Source organism: Dermacentor albipictus, chromosome 9, assembly GCF_038994185.2.
Source record: "Dermacentor albipictus isolate Rhodes 1998 colony chromosome 9, USDA_Dalb.pri_finalv2, whole genome shotgun sequence".
In the NCBI taxonomy this organism is placed as follows: Eukaryota; Metazoa; Arthropoda; class Arachnida; order Ixodida; family Ixodidae; genus Dermacentor; species Dermacentor albipictus.
Window position 1 is genome coordinate 3,968,275 of NC_091829.1, and position 18,921 is coordinate 3,987,195.

The 18,921-nt window shown below is 45.9% G+C and overlaps 1 protein-coding gene across 4 annotated transcripts in view; it reads right to left on the reverse strand.

The window, feature by feature from the left end:
- Positions 1-18,921, reverse strand: part of LOC135906122 (protein YIPF1) — an 80,824-nt gene that overhangs the window by 13,772 nt on the left and 48,131 nt on the right. For all 4 annotated transcript variants that reach the window (XM_065437354.2, XM_065437350.2, XM_065437353.2 and 1 more), the window contains exons 6-7: positions 18,474-18,628; positions 2,372-2,491 (exon numbers count right to left, since the gene is read on the reverse strand). In XM_065437354.2, coding sequence (XP_065293426.1) covers positions 2,372-2,491; positions 18,474-18,628 — 275 coding nt within the window. The remainder of the gene's footprint in view (positions 1-2,371; positions 2,492-18,473; positions 18,629-18,921) is intronic.

Here is an 18,921-nt window from a genome sequence, read left to right on the forward strand (position 1 = left end):
GTGCAGAAGCACACGGATGACGAAAGAAACAGACGGGACACAGCACTAACAACTGTACGTATTCATTGTGCGCGCGCGCACACGCACACACACACACACATATATAGGAGGGAGAAGGAAGACACACAAACAAATCAATCCAGCAAGTTCAACTGACACAGGTGGCTAACACGACAAAAACAACATCTCTTTCTCTGATAAGGAGACTGACGGGCAACCAACACAATTTCCGTTCCTAATCTCTGCAGCTTCTACTATTTCTCTGGTGAGCTGGTCAGGGTTTCTGGCCAGTGAATGAGTGCGCCTAAATAGAGGCTTGCATCCGCAGCATGCGCAATGCGTGGCAAGATGGCCTGATATGGCTAGTTTTTCAACATTATACCTGTGCTCACGTAATTGCTCATTGATGCACGTGCCCATCTGTCCCATATACTCCTTGCCACAGTCCAACGGGATGCAGTAAACCACACCTTCAACACAAGAAACAAGCGGTTTACAGTGAGTATTACACCCACGAGGCTTGCGCATATGCGCATTTACCCTCGCACACAAACTAGACAACTTCAAAGGGTCAGAGAATGCAATATCTACGACATGTTTCCAAATTTCTTTCAGATTGTGGTTAACTTTGTGTAGCTAGGGCAAGAAGATTACTTTTTTTTTTGCATCACCTGGTTAATGGCATTGCAAATTTCGTTCTTACTTTTCTTTAGACTACATAGTCACATTTGTTTTGGGAAGCACTGGTGAATGCAACCGGCAGCCTTATAGAACAGCAGTGTATTGATGTTGATAGTGCGCCGTATCGTTGCTTGTCGCTTTTTGTGTTGCAATGTACAAAATGAAGAATAGTTTATTTCACACCCGCATGATCAAAACTTAACTACAAAAGCAGTTTTCTTCATCCTAATGGTTTAATTACTTCGGATTAGTCACTCAGCTCCGCTAGTAGTACATGCACGAACTTGGCGACTGCAAGGCCTAACCTCGGCTGAATGCGATTGGCATCACCTCAAATTCGTCCACAAAGAACGCAACTTCTCCCGACAGAAACTTCTCATGCCAAACACTAGCTCACGATCGTCCGCACCTCGACGCTCTCATCTGCCATTCAATCCCAGCATGCTCTGCATATGCAGCCCTTTACATCCTGATACAATGTGCCCAGTAGCTGACGAGAAGGCAAGGCAGGTGGCTCAGGGAATTAACAAATTCATTTGTAATGAATCTGCAACACTCTCAAATCTGACTTTTTGAGGACAAGTGGGAAGTGTGCAGAGGAATATACCCATGATTTTAGGAAGTTACTACAAGCAAAACACGAGATTTGAAGAAAGGGATGTACGGTAGCGTGATTGAAAGACAGGACAAAAAGACACCTAGGGACACATACAGCGCTAACTTAAACCAGGTCGTACTTATACCCTCAGCCAACATGAGTCACAGCCACGTGAACAGATAAACAATCAGAGCGAAACATATTTATAAGTGATATGTTATAAGTGATATGTTAAGCCATGCGCAAAAATTTCAGTTCTCTTTTAGAGAGAGCCAATGACGGTTTGCTGATACAGGAATCCCCTAGGGCATCAATCTGCTCAGCTTCTATTATAAGCCTAGTCAGTTCGCACTTATTTCTACCAGTAATGGTTGTTGATTCGAAGAGAGGGGAGCACTTATGTCGCTTACAGTGATGGGAGAAAAATGCATCTGATGCAACTTTGTCGACTTTATTTTTGTGTTTGCACAGTATATCATTAATGCACCTATGCGACTGCCTGACGTAATACTTTCCACACGATAAGGATATACGATATATAATTTATGTCTTACAATCTCTAAACTTCTTCGTGTGTTTAATTTGGCAGCTAGGAGCACTTTCTTTCTTTTCTAGTCTTGTTTTCCTGCACAACCTCATTAGTTTGTTAGGTGCAGAAAAAAAACACACCAATGTTACCTCGGCGGGCAATTTTCTTTAGGCTGTGCGACAACCGGTGGATATAAGGTATCACATATTTATCGTGTGCTGCATCGTCTGAATGTGCAGCGATTCTAGCATTAGTCATGCAGGCAGTATCTTCACCGTGGTGATAAATAGGACACGTGGGAATCTGCCCGAAATCTACGCATGCGCACTTCGACATCTCTCCCATGCTTCAACAAGAGCCACCGCATTTGCTTTCATTGCGATGAAGGGACACGTATGGGCCCCGATGCATCAAGTTTAAATTTAGTACACTTTACCTCCTGGCGAGTGTCCATTTTATTCCACTATTTGCTATCCTGTGAGTGCATCCATGAAATAAACATATGTGCCCCTCAGCAGGCAATTGTGTGGGTCACCGACCGCACAGAGCTTGCTGTGTCTGACCTTGCGGGAGTCTTCCCTGAAAGAAGGCCACAAAGTGGTGACCAGGACACAGCCAGAGAGCGAAGCACCCACGACAACCAATGTCCACCGCAGCCAGGTCAGGTGCACAGCCCACAGGATCTGGGCATATTGAGAACACGATAAGTACAACAGGAGAACAGACCTCCTACAGTTGCTGATGTAGGCAACATGTAATGTGCTGCTGACAGCAGCGATGTCGCATTGGGGTTACCAGCTTTCACCCAGCCCATAAGGATATGCGAGACAGAGAAGCTTTCAATTTAATTTCTCATGACAAAGTGCAATTGTTGAGTGCATGTTTTGTTAATTTCCTTGTACATCTAAGAGCTTGCAAAACAAAGCAACGGCTATTTCAAACCAGGTAACACAAGTCTGGTAGCAGAAGTAATATCCCCAATTCACCCACCCCCTTGGAATGTAAGATGACAAGCACGCACTTCAGGGGCACTTGATTTATTTCACAAATTACCAATAATGCAGGCATTCTGTCAATAACTGCCCAGTGCACGCTGCAACAGCTCGCACAAAATATCAACATTAACGCAGCCGATTTGAGAAAATATCAGTAAGCAGTAGCACAAAATCGTAATGACATGCTGGGAGCAATGAAGTGTAGCATGTGACACAGTGGCAGATGGCAAGACATAACACAATTGCTTCAAATTTCTGGTACTTCATTACTCGCAAACACAGCACTACACACACAGTGCATCATAACAGCTATACAGTCCAGCCCACTTATAACAGCCGCACATATAACGAACGCTCGCTTAGCACGAACGAGGGCGGTGCTACCGTCAAAATATATATTGGGGCAATGGCACAGTGTTTCACATAGAACGAATTGTTGTGGCCTCAACACTCGGTTAAAGTGAATGCGAAGCTGTCGGGCCCCTGTAGTTGACCGAGCCGGCGGTGTTTGGATGGATGGAACTCACCGCGGAGTGCATGGAAAATTGCTTCCGCAAGGCGGGTTTTATGGGCCCAGGCACCGAGGACGCCATAGATCACCCATCGGAAGGCTGGTCGCATGAGGACTTGTGGCAACGTGTCGTTGACACGCAGCTGGCCGGACCTGACGTTGCCTGGGACGATTTCGTTTCTGCTGATGACGACGCCGACATAGCGGAGCCATGCACTGACGAAGCTATTGTGCGTGAAGTGCGAGCCCTTCCTGACTGCCCAGAGACCGACGAGGACGATGACGAGGATGCTGCTCTACCGCCGGTTGCTGTGAACGCTTCAACCGCGATCGGTTACATCGCGTCGCTTAAGGAACTCGTGTGCAGCAGAGGCCTTGGCGATGAACATATTACCGCGCTGGAAAAATTAGAAACGGCAGTGATGCAATCAGCTTTGAAGAAGCAGGCATGCATCACGGACTTTTTTCAAAAATAAAGTGAACTTTCGTCTCGCTTGCTCTTTTTTCCCGTATTATAGGTGGTCCACTTAGTACGAACTTTGGATACAACGAACAAATGCCACGTGACGATCAAGTTCGTTATATGTGGGCTGGACTGTACTATTAAAGCTTCTTTTTCACTAAAGGTGATTTAAACAGCACTTTGCACTTTGCTGATACATAGATTACTGAGGATGAACACTACCTAAATCTGCACCAAGGTGTGCACATAGTAAATGAATACTGCCCAACGCACAGGAAGGAAAACATTGGCTAAATCATAAGGCAACAAATTAGCTAGTAAAATACAATGCACTTGACCTTGAGCATGCACGGCACTCACCAATGAGAAAATGCAAAATGTGAAAAAAAAAAAGAAATGACAGCACATATATCTAAATAGCAATTAATGTCTACAGCCATAAACATGTTCTGTTCTTGCATGCTGATGTACTATCAAAATGGTACACATATTCCCCATAAGAGACAATCAAATTGAACACAGATGTACCAAACACTCCTGTAGCCAGAACACTCCTTCGTGGTCATGTGTCAAAAGGATAGAAAGTTGGGCGAGTTGGTATCGTAACGTGATCTTGGGTTGCAGCGCGAAGGGACATGGACACAGACTACAAGCACACAGGACGAGCGCTCATTCTGTCTGCTTCTAGTCTGTGTCCATGTCCCTTCGCGCTGCAACCCAAGATTAGGTCGTGTGTCAGGCCCATCTTGACACACAAAAATATTCCTTCTGGTCAAATATCGGGTAGAGCCCAATATACACACATGCACGCATTTCCTGGTTATTTTAATTGGTAGAGCAAACTTTTGGGAACCTTGTCAAGTAATAAGTGCACTTTGCAGTGTCTCCAGATGAGGGCCAGATTTTTTTTTTTTTTTTGCTCCTGGTGTTAACAGCGCAAAATGTAGATGGAACACGCGACGAGAAGACGACACCACAAGCACTGTTAAGGAAGGTCTTCCTTCATACTTGAAGAGCTTTTCGTGTGATTTGTGGTGTGAAGTGCTGGCAGGATAGTGGTGTTTTCTGCGCATGCATCTTATAGACAAAATTACCATAAGTTCAGTGAATCAGAAGAGAATTTTAGTGCCATTGATGAATGTACTTTGCCTTCAGATAGTAAGCAAATGTCCTCACATGAGAGCACTTTAGAATGCGCCGACTATGAGAATCCTATAAACCTGCAGTACAAATCCTGGCCTCCATCCAGGAGAGTGCTTCAAGTGCTACGACACAGTACTCAATTACTGTTGAGAGCCTCAGGAATAAGTAGGGTGTGTTCAGATAAGTTCTACTGGGCATGCACGGTGATCATTCTTACATGTTGATTTAAAAAATGTATTTTGCTACCTGAGTGCCAAGAAAGACGGAATAAATCTTGGTATGGTGAGAAAAAGATTTGTCGTCACGAAAAAATATGGAAGCGCCCAGTCAGTCGGAAGCGCTTATTGCAAATTTCGCTAAATCCGCATTTTGCTTAGCTCCCAGAAATTTGTTGTGGCTGCAGCTCTAAAAATATTTAATGAGAGAGCACGGGTCAGTTGCATTGATTTTAATTAATTACTAGAATATGACCACTCTGAAGGGGAGAAAAAATTATCATGAAAACGAAACATTGCACAATATTGGTCGAGATTTGTTTTCTCCAAATCTGTGAAGAGCACAGCATTAACATTTTGTCAGCTTGTTGTCATGAAAGTTAAATTTGTTGTTAAACAATAAAGAGTTTCTCAACACTCGAAATGTCTTGCAAGGAGTCTGTGAGATAGCTGTGCACTTATAAAAACCTATTGCCCTGCTCCGTGCAGTAAGAATAAACAGAATCAATTGGAGAGAATTGGGAACATTGGTTGCGCTTACTAGACAATCACATGAAAGAAGACAGGACAGGCGCAAACTAACAACTGAGGTTTATTCGAGAAAAAACACTTATATATCACACAATGCCAGCGCAGGCGCTTCAGGGTATCAGCAGCATAATCAGAAAAAACCAATGACGTGGCTTACCTAAACATACTATCTAAGAAACGAGCCTCCCTATTGTAGAGCATGACCGATGTGTCACTGATGCATGCTTGTCCCTTCTTTTTTATGTAATATGATTCAAGAAGTTCTCGTGCTTTGTCATTATGGCACTTGCACAGGATCTTAACTTGGTCGAGCAGAGGCCTGCATTTGCGGTCTAAGCAATGCATCGGTAAATGACGTTGCTCCCGGTTAATAATTGATCTTTCGTGTTCTCGGATTCGCACGTTTAAACAACGGCCCGTCTGGCCTATGTAGGTTTTGCCGCATGTCAGGGGAATCTGATTTACAACGCCAACTTGGCAATCTAAATAGGTGTTCTTGTGTTTCATGCCGCAGCCACCTTGCTTCTTTCTGGCATGATGTCTCCCAATGCGGGCACAAAGGTGACTCAGCTTGCAGGGAGCCGAGAAAACGAGTGGGACACCATGCTTGGTTGCTATCTTCTTCAAATTATGTGCTGTTCTGTGAACATATGGGATTACAACTGGCTTTGAAGCTTTGTTGACAACATCAGAGTTTGCTTTTTGGGGTGCTTTTAGCCTCTTTTGTAGCGTTTCAATCACTGCCAGCAAAACCACATCAGGAAAGCCAGCCTCTTTCAGCCTGGAAATTTGCATGTCGAAGCTAGCCTGCATGGCATGCGTACATGACTTCTTCAAAGATTGCTCAATAATTTGTTTAGCAATGGCCCTTTTTGTTATTTTAGAGTGAGCTGAATCATATGGTAATAGTTGTTTTTGTGTGCGAGGGCAGAAACAGCTACAAACGTGCTCTTTTCCAAAGGTAAGTTTAAGGTCAAGGAACTGCAGAGTGTTATTGACAGGGAGCTCATGTGTAAAGGTTAGACCTAAGGCATTATTCTCAAAGAGATTTAAAATGTCTGCAATAGCATCGTCATACATAAAACCATTTCGTACTTCCAGCAGTACAAGAAAATCGTCAACATACCTGAAAACGTGTGCAACTTTGTCTTTGTCAAGTACACCAAACAAGGTGCGGTCAATACTCGATAAAAAGATATTGCATAAAACTGGTGCTACGCACGACCCAATGCACACTCCCTGTCGCTGCAAAAAGGTTTGGTTGTCAAAGCTGATAAAAGTAGCACTGAGATAAAATTCTAAAAGGGCCAGGAAACTGTCTACCGAAATGCCTGCTGAGTTTTGGAAACCAATGACATCGTTAGCTTCAATGCAGCTACGCACTGATTCAAAAAGTGGCTGGTGAGGTATGGAGTAGAATAAATCTTCTACATCAACTGAGAACCCAAAACCGATTGAGACAACTGTCTGTAGAAGCGAAAAAACGTCTTCCGAATTCTTCGTGGCAAAAGGATCATCAATATGCAACATGCTCAAATGCTTCTGCAGAAAAATACTAATTTCGTGTTGCCATGTGCCTTTCTCGCTAACAATGGCTCTGAAGGGTACATCATCATTGGTTTTTTCTGATTATGCTGCTGATACCCTGAAGCGCTTGCGCTGGCATTGTGTGATATATAAGTGTTTTTTCTCGAATAAACCTCAGTTGTTAGTTTGCGCCTGTCCTGTCTTCTTTCATGTGATTGTCTAGTAAGCGCAACCAATGTTCCCAATTACAATGAACCAACTTGCCCAACAACGCATCCTGCTCAATTGTAGAGAAGCTGAGCTTAGACGAGCTGAGAGAAGGCTATGCAGTGACCGCACAGTGCAAGTCACACAATGCGGCTAATCATTGCAGTTCAGCGCATCAGCTTCATCTTTTTAATTGTTTCTTAAAAATTGTTTTGGCTCAAAGAAGCATTGCCGCAGCGGTTGCATCACACCAGAAATTATGGCTGTGCTGTGCATCACTTTTTAAAATTTTTATTCAGAGGTTTCGAATTCAGTCTGGAGCTGCTAACAGTTAAAGGCATGGATGGTTCACAATATTAGAAGATGCTTCGACATCAAAGAAGCCTAAAGTGATTGACATCTGTGCTAAAGGTGTAATTTTTCAAGAAATGGCCGACGGTGTTAAGGTGTCTTGAGATACTTCAGAGAGTATGTCTGATGAAGCAATCATTCGACAACTGCGACAAGTACCGAACATGGAGGCCTCTAGTGCATGACAATGACCAGGAAACCAGTGAGCCTACAACTGCGCCCTCAATTGTCTCGACATTGATTGCCGAGGTGTCACAGCCTCACCCAATAGTGCCATTATCGGATAGACACCACTGAAACAGACCTCAAACACTAACTTCTGGGAGTAAGTGCTGCATACAGCGCTTTTGGGAATAAAACATCTGTAGTGTACCTTGTTCAGTTCTTATTGGCAGTTTTGAGAGCAGTCCGATTATAAGGAACTTCAGATATAGCAAGCAAATTTTGCATAATGAAGGTGTTCGTTGTACCCAGGCTCAACTGTACAGTTGAGTTCCACTGAAATCATGAAATCAACCATACAGCAGCAGAGTTTAGATGAGCTGTGAGAATGCTAGGAGGTCAGGAACCTCCACAGGCCAGGAACCAACTAACCCAATAACAAGCTATTTTGGGCTTCCGTTAATTAGACCCTGACTGGACCAAAAAAATTGATAGAATTAAATATGGTGCATAAAAAACATCAAAACCCAACGCTGATTCATTTGGCAGTATTTGCCTGATTTTAACACACTCCAGAATCAACCATGTTGCCCCTTTCTATGTGCACAAAGTAGAAAACTAACATAGAAATGGCATTAAAGCTCCTAAACAAAGTAGAAATCTTATGCGCACCCAATTTTTTAGCAAGAGAAATGGACGAGGGTCTAATACGTGCTGCACAATAGCGGCCAGTTCATAAATCAGCTTCGATGCAATACCACCATATTGTGCAGTAAAGAATACAAACACCGCAAAGGCAATTTACGGCTCAATATTTCTGACAAAACAAAAGCACAGTTTTGCTTGAAAGGCGAAGCATCGATTGCAATAGCAAATTAGCAGACAACCATACGAAGCAAGGATAGTTGTTTTATTGGCTGTATCAACTTGTAAATATTCGCTTGCTAACTAACTTAACGAGAATACTGTCAGGGCACACAGCAAACATGAACACATCACACTCTATGACCACTGTTAGGATTGGCCTGCAGCTATTTCAGCCTGCTGCACGTGTTCCGATCCAACCGGGACGGTGACGCACTTCAGAGAACTACGGATAACCGGCAGCCGCGTGGTGAGGGGTCAGCTCAGGGGAGTTCTCAAGGGGAGGTGATTTGCGGAACCTCCCCATGCGCTTTTCGAGACACCAGACAATGTGCTACCCGGGCGCGCCACTTGGGAAGGCTCCGAGTTCGACGAAGCAGGCTTTGTGCGCAACACGACAACGCCACCCTGTTCTGCTATGAGTGGGGGAGTTGCCGCGGGAACGCCGACGAAGGCTCCTTCCCACACGCCGACCAAGACGCAAGACAATGTGCTACCTGGGCGCGCTACCCGGGATGGCTCAGAGTTCTATGAAGCCCCACTGACATCGGCTCCAGACCCTTACACCTGTGTGTGTGTGCAGCACGTGTATGTGAGCCCTCCTCCTCCTCCAAAAGGACGGGTCATCTTCAATGACGTCGAACTATGACGTTGAGCAGAGTGCTTATAAGCAGCGATTGTCGGCTGCTAGAGTGTGCTCGTTGTCGTGCTCGAAATGTACTCGTGAGCTGTGTGCTCGTAAGCTGTTTGCTGTATGCTCGTCTTGCGGGCTCTATTTGGGAGTCACGCTAGACTGTCGATGTATCTCTTGTCTAAGATGTAAATAATGTAAATAAATCCTGCTCTCCTAAGTCCTGAGGAAGAGTCAAGCTCCTTCCTACAGCTACGACTGCCAAATATTACATCTGAATGGCAGCGGTGAGATTGGCCTACAGCTCGTAGATCATCCGACAACTCTAACAAATGGTGGCAGCGGCGAGATCTTCCGACGAATCCTACATCTGGTTGGCAGCAGTGAGATCAGCCTACGACTCGGAGATCGGCCTACGAGTCGGAGACAGCAACGGCAGCTGAGGGACGCTGGCACATGGTGACCGACTGGTATCCTGATCAAGTTGGAGGCAACTTGAGATTGACCACCTTTTGCAACTGACTGGGTGCGGCGGAGAAGGACTGGTGATATGGTGCTGCTTCAGTGGGTAAGCGTTTCGTTTTGGTTGTAAAATTTACCAGGCTTCAATTTCTCTGTGGTTTTGGATTTGATTCGCTGGGGATCTTTTTACTTGTATTATGATTTGCGTGGGTATCACAGCAAGTATTGTGTAACAGCAGAGCCAAAGCTTGAAGTAGCGACCATGGTCCTAATCTGTTTGACGAGGGCTGACCTGTTGTGGTTGTGCGAAGAAATCGAGGTAAACGTAGAGGAGGACTTGAAGGAATCGGAGATTCGTAAAAACATTCTAGAAAGTAACAATGATTTGAAATTCATCGAACAAACGGGTAACCGAATTCTAAGCAAGAAACGGGAACAGGAAGCAATTAGGCAAGAACAGGATGATTTTAGGCAAAAACAGGAAGAAGCTAGACAGAAACTGAAAGGGGTTTCGCAGGAAGAAGGCCTAATAGAAGTTACGAGGCAGTACATTGATGCACTGAATAAAGAGATTGAAGGTTTTGAGTAGTTAATCGAGCAAAGTCAACAGTGGCTTGAGAAATCTGTAGGCTGGATGCAGCGAAAGTGGGAGGAAGTAGACAGCAGATTTCAGTCGAAAGCTGAGAGAAGGAGTAGCACCTGCGAGAGTAGCAGCACGTTCAGAAGTGAACTCAAAGTGTTAGCCGCTAACGATGCCTTAGTGGCAGCAGAGGCCGTTAAAGGCCAGAGTGAAAGCAATGAGGTGCTGTGCCAACAGAGGACTGTAGAGACAGCTAGGCCAGCTGCGAACAAATTGGCACAGTTACTGTGCGTGTGCGTCGCTTGTAATGTTAGCGAGGTTGCTAATGAGGTAGAGGGTACTGTTGACCCGACAAATACGAGCAACCATTGTCGAGTCGGATCTGGGTGCCAAAGTGATGTGCGAGCTGGACGATGCAGCTGAGAGTAGTCCACAGGATTGCGAGCTCCGTAGCTCTCAGGGAAGACCACTGCATTGTCCAGGGATCGGTTCAGCTCTCCGCCAGTCTAGGTAGCCACGAGAGCGATCATTTAGTTAAAAATCATTCAGACTGTGCGGGTAAGAGACCGATCCGGGCCGACGAAATGTGTACCAGCCAGCACGAGGCACCAGAGGACGGCATGAAAGAGACTTCAAAGAGAAAGCGCCGTAAAAAGAAGCGCGATAAAGACGGTGACTAATGTAGCGCAGCCAAAGATGGCGAGAGACCCAAAAGGGCAGGGCGGGAAGAGAAGAAAGGTGCGGTCGTCACTGACGACGTGTGCGCATTAAGAACGAGCCACAAGTCAAAAGGAGACCAAGAAGCATGTTCTGCACGGACGCGGACAAAGGGCACGGGGCAGTTAAATTCCTCGACGTTCTTTTCGAAGCTCAGCGTGTAGGGCGAGGGAGCGCAAGGTGGCAAGACGAAACGAGGTGATAGGGAGTAGCGACGCGGTCAATCGAGTTCGTGTTGAAAGCGGGGCACCAGGACCAAATTGGCAAGAGATTGTAACGTCTTGGGGGAGCTGATAGTGAGTCAGCCCTTTTGTTGTTCCTGGGTAGCCAGAATATCTTTTGAACCGCGACCACCTCGAGTACGGCTCAAAAGTATGGGTCAGTCGAAAATGTTTGAAAAGGGAGGCCAAGAGAGCTTCCATAGAAGTAAAAAGTGCTGTTTTGTTTTATTTTTCAGCATTGGATAATTTTCGCGATTTGAGACTAAGATTTCTTTCAATGTTTAAGGTTTGAGCTTTCTTTGTGTTTTTGTTCGAGAAGCTCCGAGATTGGAAAGATGCGTTTTAGGTAAACATTTAGTCTCGCGAGATGTTCATTAATGAGTAGATAGGCTCTTTTTTTGTGTGTGTGAGTAACCTGACGGTCAAGGTTATTGTTGAGAGGCCTATGGTAACGCGCGTGTGTATTAATTAACCTTCTTTTTTATGTGTTTTTTTTATATCCTAAGGTTAACGCGTAGGTTTTCAGTAAGTGCATCATTTGCACAGAGAAGAACTCTTAGGTCCATTAGCGCGTGTTCTGTGTGGACGGAAGGAAGCAGATCTATGAGTGGGTTGCTCGTGTGTGTTGAGGGCAGCCGTATTCTGACTTCTTCAGTGAGCGTGCGTAGAACGAGTTATTAGCAGACACATTTTTTTAAAGGTTCCTCTGTGTTGCGTAAGTTATGCATGTTTGGTTGTTCGTTTAAGGAACGTGTCCTGTGTGGACTAAAGGAACAGATGTGAGTAAGCGTAATGAAACGTTTGTGTAAGACGCAAGTATGCATTCGGAATAGGGACCACAAAGCTAGCGCGTTTGTAATTACGTACCTATGGAGTTGGCCAGACTGTTCAGTGGCAACAGTACGTGAGATAAGTACGCCACTGTGATAGGGTAAGAACAGACTGTTCGTGAAGCTAAGCTGCTTAAGTTATGGTCGGGTATTGGTAGTTGAGAGCCTTCGGTTCAGTTCTGCGAAAACCTTTACTCTTGTGCAGCGCGACGGTCAGGTTTGGTCGAACTCAAGAGGAACGTGAACGCGCGCTTTGGCGGCACAAAATTTTGGGGCAAAATTTGGGATTCCCATTCAAGTGGCATGCATGGAAATTTTTATAGGAAGCCTGGTGGGTTAACCGCTAATTCCGGGCGTTTGCATGCGGAGTAGTATTGTGTTGCCGGGATCAACTCTTCTGTGCCAGTTGTTGTGAGATGGTTGAAGGCATTCCAAGTGTGCAGGGGTTGCAGAGAGCAAAGCCATCGTCTTGCTTGCCAGCCATTCTCTTCCTGCCCAGCGGTTACCAGCACTGGACAGGCGAGATTTTCCGAGACATGGAGGAGCTGTTAGGATCAGCCTGCAGCTATTTCAGCCCGCTGCACGTGTTCCGATCCAACCGGGACGGTGGCGCACTTCAGAGAACTGCGGATAACCGGCAGCCACGTGGCGAGGGGTCAGCTCAGGGGAGTTCTTGAGGGGAGGTAATTGGTGGAACCTCCCCATGCGCTTTTTGAGACACCAGACAATGTGCTACCCGGGCGCACCACTAGGGAAGGCTCCGAGTTCGACGAAGCAGGCTTTGTGCGCAACACGACAATGCCGCCCTGTTCTGCTATGAGTGGGGGAGTTGCCGCGGGAACGCCGACGAAGGCTCCTTCCCACGCACCGACCAAGATGCAAGACAATGTGCTACCTGGGCGCGCTGCCCAGGACGGCTCAGAGTTCTACGAAGCCCCTCTGACGTCGGCTCTGGACCATTACACCTGTGTGTGTGTGCGGCACATGTATGTGAGCCCTCCTCCTCCTCCTCCAAAAGGGCGGGTCATCTTCAATGACGTCGAACTATGACGTCGAGCAGAGTGCTTACAAGCAGCGATTGTCGGCTGCTAGAGTGTGCTCATTGTCGTGCTCGAAATGTACTCGTGAGCTGTGTGCTCGTAAGCTGTTTGCTGTTTGCTCGTCATGCGGGCTCCATTTGGGAGTCACGCTAGACTGTCGGCGCATCTCTTGTCTAAGATGTAAATAATGTAAATAAATCCTGCTCTCCTAAGTCCCAACGAAGAGTCAAGCTCCTTCCTACAGCTACGACTGCCAAATCTTACATCTGAATGGCAGCGGTGAGATCGGCCTACAGCTCGTAGATCGTCCGACAACTCTAACAAATGGTGGCAGCAGCGAGATCATCCGACGAATCCTACACCACGGACACTTGCTGTCAAAACGCTGGCGTGAGAAAAATGCAGCAGCAGCAGCAGCAGCATGTGAAGTGATCTTTATGCTGTCTATCACTTCAATGCAAAGTGAGCACTGAGAACACACGGCATGCACAAAGCTACAAGCCACTGATGCAGCTAGACTTCCACCGACACAGGCCAGCACATTCTCACAACCTTGGGGCTCAACCCCACAACACCACCACCAGTTCACAATATGTATCCCATCCCCAAAGAAGTGCAGGATCTTCTCACAATTCATCTGCTACCTAAGAATGCACACCTGGTCCATCACCAAGCTCGGAAAGAAGCCCAGGCAAAAGTCCTACACAAGCACCACTTGCACAACACTGGATCGGTATATGTAGAAGCCGCTCAATACACTCAACACAATGCCTTCGCGCTAAGCGTTGTCTCTAACATGCTAAGGCACAACGCAAGCTCACTCCTCACTGGAGGCAGAAGAAGCTGCCATGGCCCTCACTATATGGAACTTTTCAAAGGACAAGCTACATAAGCTAGCCCTCCAAATTCTCAATTCTTCGAGGCCCCCTTCTAGACCAATTCAGCTCCCCTGGGTACCGGCACACATGGGCAACCCTGAGGACGAAGTGGCCCATCACTTTGCTTGAGCGCATGTTATGGTGGATCCACACGACGGACTAAATCCATCGTTCCCGCGAGGGATGGCGCATCACGTGACTACATGTCACAGATTCATGCCATCCGTGCGTCGTCCACGACCCCCATGGACAGAAAATGCCGAGCTATTTTTTGCATAAGGATTCTGGCGGTCAAATGTTGTGGATTTAGCCTAGGATGCTCTATAAGTCTGCCAACAATGCACAAACATGAGGCTCTTGCCTGAAGTGGCGTTGTTTTGCTGGTACTGCTCGCTGCATCATGTTGTCCTGCCTTCCTATACGATGACACGCGACAGCAACTGAAGAAGCTGCTCTCTTGTCACTCGAAGCAGCCTCCGGTATTCCTCAACGTCACTGACCAACATCTCCTAGTACAAGTGGTTTTGCATACCCAGATGCTTCTTGGCAATATAGTCCTTATGCCAACAATACCTCTTTCGATTTAACAAGTACTCGCCATCATACAATTCGGACAAAGCAACAGCTGTTGCGGCCAACTGTCGTTTTCTTTCGATGTCCATGTTCATTCAGAGCGAAAAACAAATATGACCTAGTCTTCATTACACCGATGGCACTATCTAGAGAGAGCAGAAACAAGCAAACATTTGCAACTTACGGCCACTGAGATCTGCTCGGGCGGCCGCAAAATCTTCGAGGCCATGTTCAACCAATACTGCCACTCTGGTAGCTGGTTTGCTACACGGCAAGAATCTGAGTAGGGCCTTCGGAAACGGTGGCCAGGCATCACAAATACTTTGCTGTCGAAGCTTCTGGATACAAATGTAAGGCAAATACAAGCATCAGTTTGAAACTTACAGGCCACACAGTGAAGGACGACGAGTTGATAGGTTCGAGGCGGACGGCAGCCGTTTCGGGCAGTGCCACCATGTTTATTTTTCCGGTGCGGTCGTGTGCTTACCCTGTCCGTCATCTGGATGTGCTTTGCAGCTGGACGAGCGGCGGATTAACCATCCGCGGGACTGATTTTCGCGCAGCCGTCTGTCGTGTGGATACACCATTAAATGGGCAGGGCCGGCTACAGTCCCAGAGACTGCCTGGTCACATATAATAAATAAAATTACTCTACATTACCAGGAGCAGCGCCTCCAGTATCCACCTCCCTATAAGTCGCTCACCAATGTCGAAGAAGTGAACTGGCAGCAGCTCCAATCCTGCACATTCCTATTCCCAGCTCACTTAGCTCTAATACACCCAGGTCTATATTCACCGGAACGCACCCCATGCGGTGCCTCCAGAGCAGACTTCCATCATATTGCCACAGGGATGAGAGCAGCCAAAAGGGATAAGAAATTGTTTTTATAGAACATATATAGAGAGAGACGGCTGCAGGCTAGATGGCAGAATAACAACACGAGCGCTACTTTGATCGTTGTCTTCACAGTCTTTCTGGTCCATGCTTGGCAGTGCGCGGGAATAGCACGTAACAATATTCTCTACGGGGTATTGCGGTGTCTAGTTCCGACCCAGCTGCGCAAAAGCAGCTGGTGGGCTGGGCTTTGAGAGTCGCTGAGGGTCACAAGCTCCCAGCCACCCTACGAGATGTACAGCCAACCCATTCGTAGCTTGTATATAAGGCTCAAGTATTTAATCAATGTTTTCCACCACCACCATGCATATAGACTTTTTCCCCAATGCAGCCCCCCCCCCCCCCCCCCATGCCTCACAACATTGGGTTCGTTGCGCAGCATGGGAGATGACACGCTTCTCTGCGCTTCCGTCCCTTTCAGGCGGAGAGATTGAGTTGCAATCGTCTTGTCCCCTCGGCATGCTTTCACTCGCAATGCAACGTAGGGCGTGCGGCAACGGTGTTATTGGCCTTAGACTTTATGCGGTACCTCATGGTGACGGCAGAAATGTGCTTGGAGCGCCCACATAAGTCCTATCACAGTAAAAAAAAAGGGGGGGGGGGGGGGCATGCATTAGAATTAGGTCAGTTCTATAATCAGATATTCTGGACTATGATATTGCTTGAAAATATTCCTAAGGCAGGCTGAAAATAGCCGTTTTCGATTGGAGATGAAGTGTGTTCAACGTATTCACTGTCTCCTAAGCTACACCGAGACAGATGCTGCTGCTAAAGGGGTCACTATTGATTTCACCATAGGGGTCAGGCACATGCTTGCTAACTGGTCAAGTCCGAATTATTCGATGAAGGCTAATTTTAGGATTAAAATAACGAAAGCTTGGGTCCATAGAAATGCATGGACGTCGTATGGGGCCTTTGGGTGGGATTAAATTAACTGAAAACTCGAATAAACCAGAGTCAGATTAACAAAAGTCTACAGTATATAGATTTTCACCAATGTTGTCTCCTATGCATGAAGGTTATGCCTAACTCACCACACAATTCATGCACATGGTACAATCAATGCAATATATACCTATTAAACAATTCTAGAAAGATGAGTGCCTTTCAAATTTAACACTGGTCATGATCACCTGAAATAACATTTTTATACCCCAGAGAGCATATAGGAGGAAGAAAGCGGATGCAGTATCAACTGGTGCCAATGGCAACCCATCACCATTGTTCAATTTAACCACTCACACTAACCAGTGCTTCTCTGAGTGAAAGTAGTTTAGACAGTTGAGAGGATTTGTTTGTTCTGCTATTACGCCATGTCATTTATTTTCAGCAAACTACTGTTTGTGTTTCATACAAAGCAAACAAGCATTGGCTCTGTCAATGAAAACAACATCATCAACAACAAAAGCAGGCATGTGGAATGGGTCGTGGTTTATGCCATCAGAAGCTGCAAACGCATGACAGTTGCCAGAATATCAACATGTTTACAGGTAAATGAAAGAATTCATTTTACAGATATCTAGACTATCAAATAAACAAATTAAGCTAATGTTCCTGCAGTTTTATTTTCCGAAGTGTCAAATTATTTCTCCAATAATAGCTTCCCTGTCCAACCACTTCGATTACATAGAAGTTTTTTGTTTGTGCCAGATGTGCTATTAAGGTTTATTCTTGAGCACCTATTCATGGTATTCTGCACCTACGCCCTTGATGCTCGAAGGTGCAGCAGTGCACTCTGCATCGCAGTCTTCGATCGCACGGGATGCAAGGCAAGGTGCTGTCATGGTGCAGCGCACCTTTGAACCTTTGCAGCAGGTAGGTGCAGCCTGACGCACCACAACCAGCACCGCCTAAAGCTTTTCATTTGAGGTGCGTGAACCTTTCATGAATCAAACCAACCTAATATGCACTGTAGTGCTGGCACCCATTTACCGCACAATTAGTCAATGGCATTTTGTATCGGTAGACCGCAAAATTGAGGTACCCACTCGTCAACTTCCACGCATACGAAAGCACTCATACGTGTTGCCATGCAATGAGGGACACTACGGGTCTGCCGTTTCCCTCGTGGTGCTCGTTAGCATGAACTTTCTTTTAGTTCGTAATACAAATGGAATAAAGCGCACATGCACGTGTAATATAAACATTGAGATATTAAACAATAACTATGCAGCACTTTCGGCTTACATACAGTAATCTCATTGACTACAGCTGAAGTACCAAGGTTCCATCACCAGTTCACTCAACTTAGCATCTTTTGCTACTCTCTGTGACAAATTAAAAATTAGAATTTCTACTTAAATTGTGAACAGCATGCTTAAATCTATCACTATAAATCATAGTCTTTTTATTTCCACCAACATCTCATGACCCATTCTGGGTGGTTGTTAGTCCCTTTAAACATCACATAATGTTTACCTGTATAGATTGCCGTGCTATTCTTTGAGATCCTAGCAAATGTATGTTGGTAGGACATCCTGCATTCTTCATAAACATTGTTGCGGATTAGGGTGGTTGCTTGGGCTAGTTGGTAATTCATGATCAAAAATAACGTACAGCGCGAAGGACAAGGACAGTGATAGACGACATACACAGCGCTGAAACCAACATCATCGGCAGCATCAACATCGGCAGCAGCGGCAACATCAACTAGGCAGTGCTGTGTATGTCGTCTATCGCTGTCCTTGTCCTTCGCGCTATACGTTATTTTTTATTGTTGCGGATGTTGGTCTGATAAGGGCTACAGTGTCACAGCTATATTGTTAGTTTTTTGACTACCTACATGCAATACGTGTTTTGTGTAACAAATTCAAACTCATTCTTTAGTTCTCTTTGCTTTAGCAGCCTCATGATGAAAAGCAGTACTCACAGAGATGGGCACATAGATGGCCAGGGAGTAGCCATATAGGCAGAGAGTCTCCAACAGGGAGTAGCGAGACTCCACTTTGCGGTACTTGAGCACCGCCCACAGCACCAGTGGCACCAAAAACATGTACACCATGATTGCCGTCGATGCAAATGACACTGCACCAAGAAGAGATGGATGTACAATGACACAGCATGGATGCATCTTCCTACAAGTATTTCATAACAGGTAAAGCCTTGAATGCTGACTGTCATTGACCTGTTGCTTGTTGCATTCGTTGTGGGCACGGACGGCAATGCAAGGCTTCTAAACCTCCATGTGCAAAGATGTTGAAATGGCCATGGGAAATGATGCGAATGTATTTGCAGTCCTGGGTCATACGCACAAGTCTTATGTAGATATTGTTTGCAGACCCTCCATAGCTGCAGTAGTGTATAAACACATCTTTGCA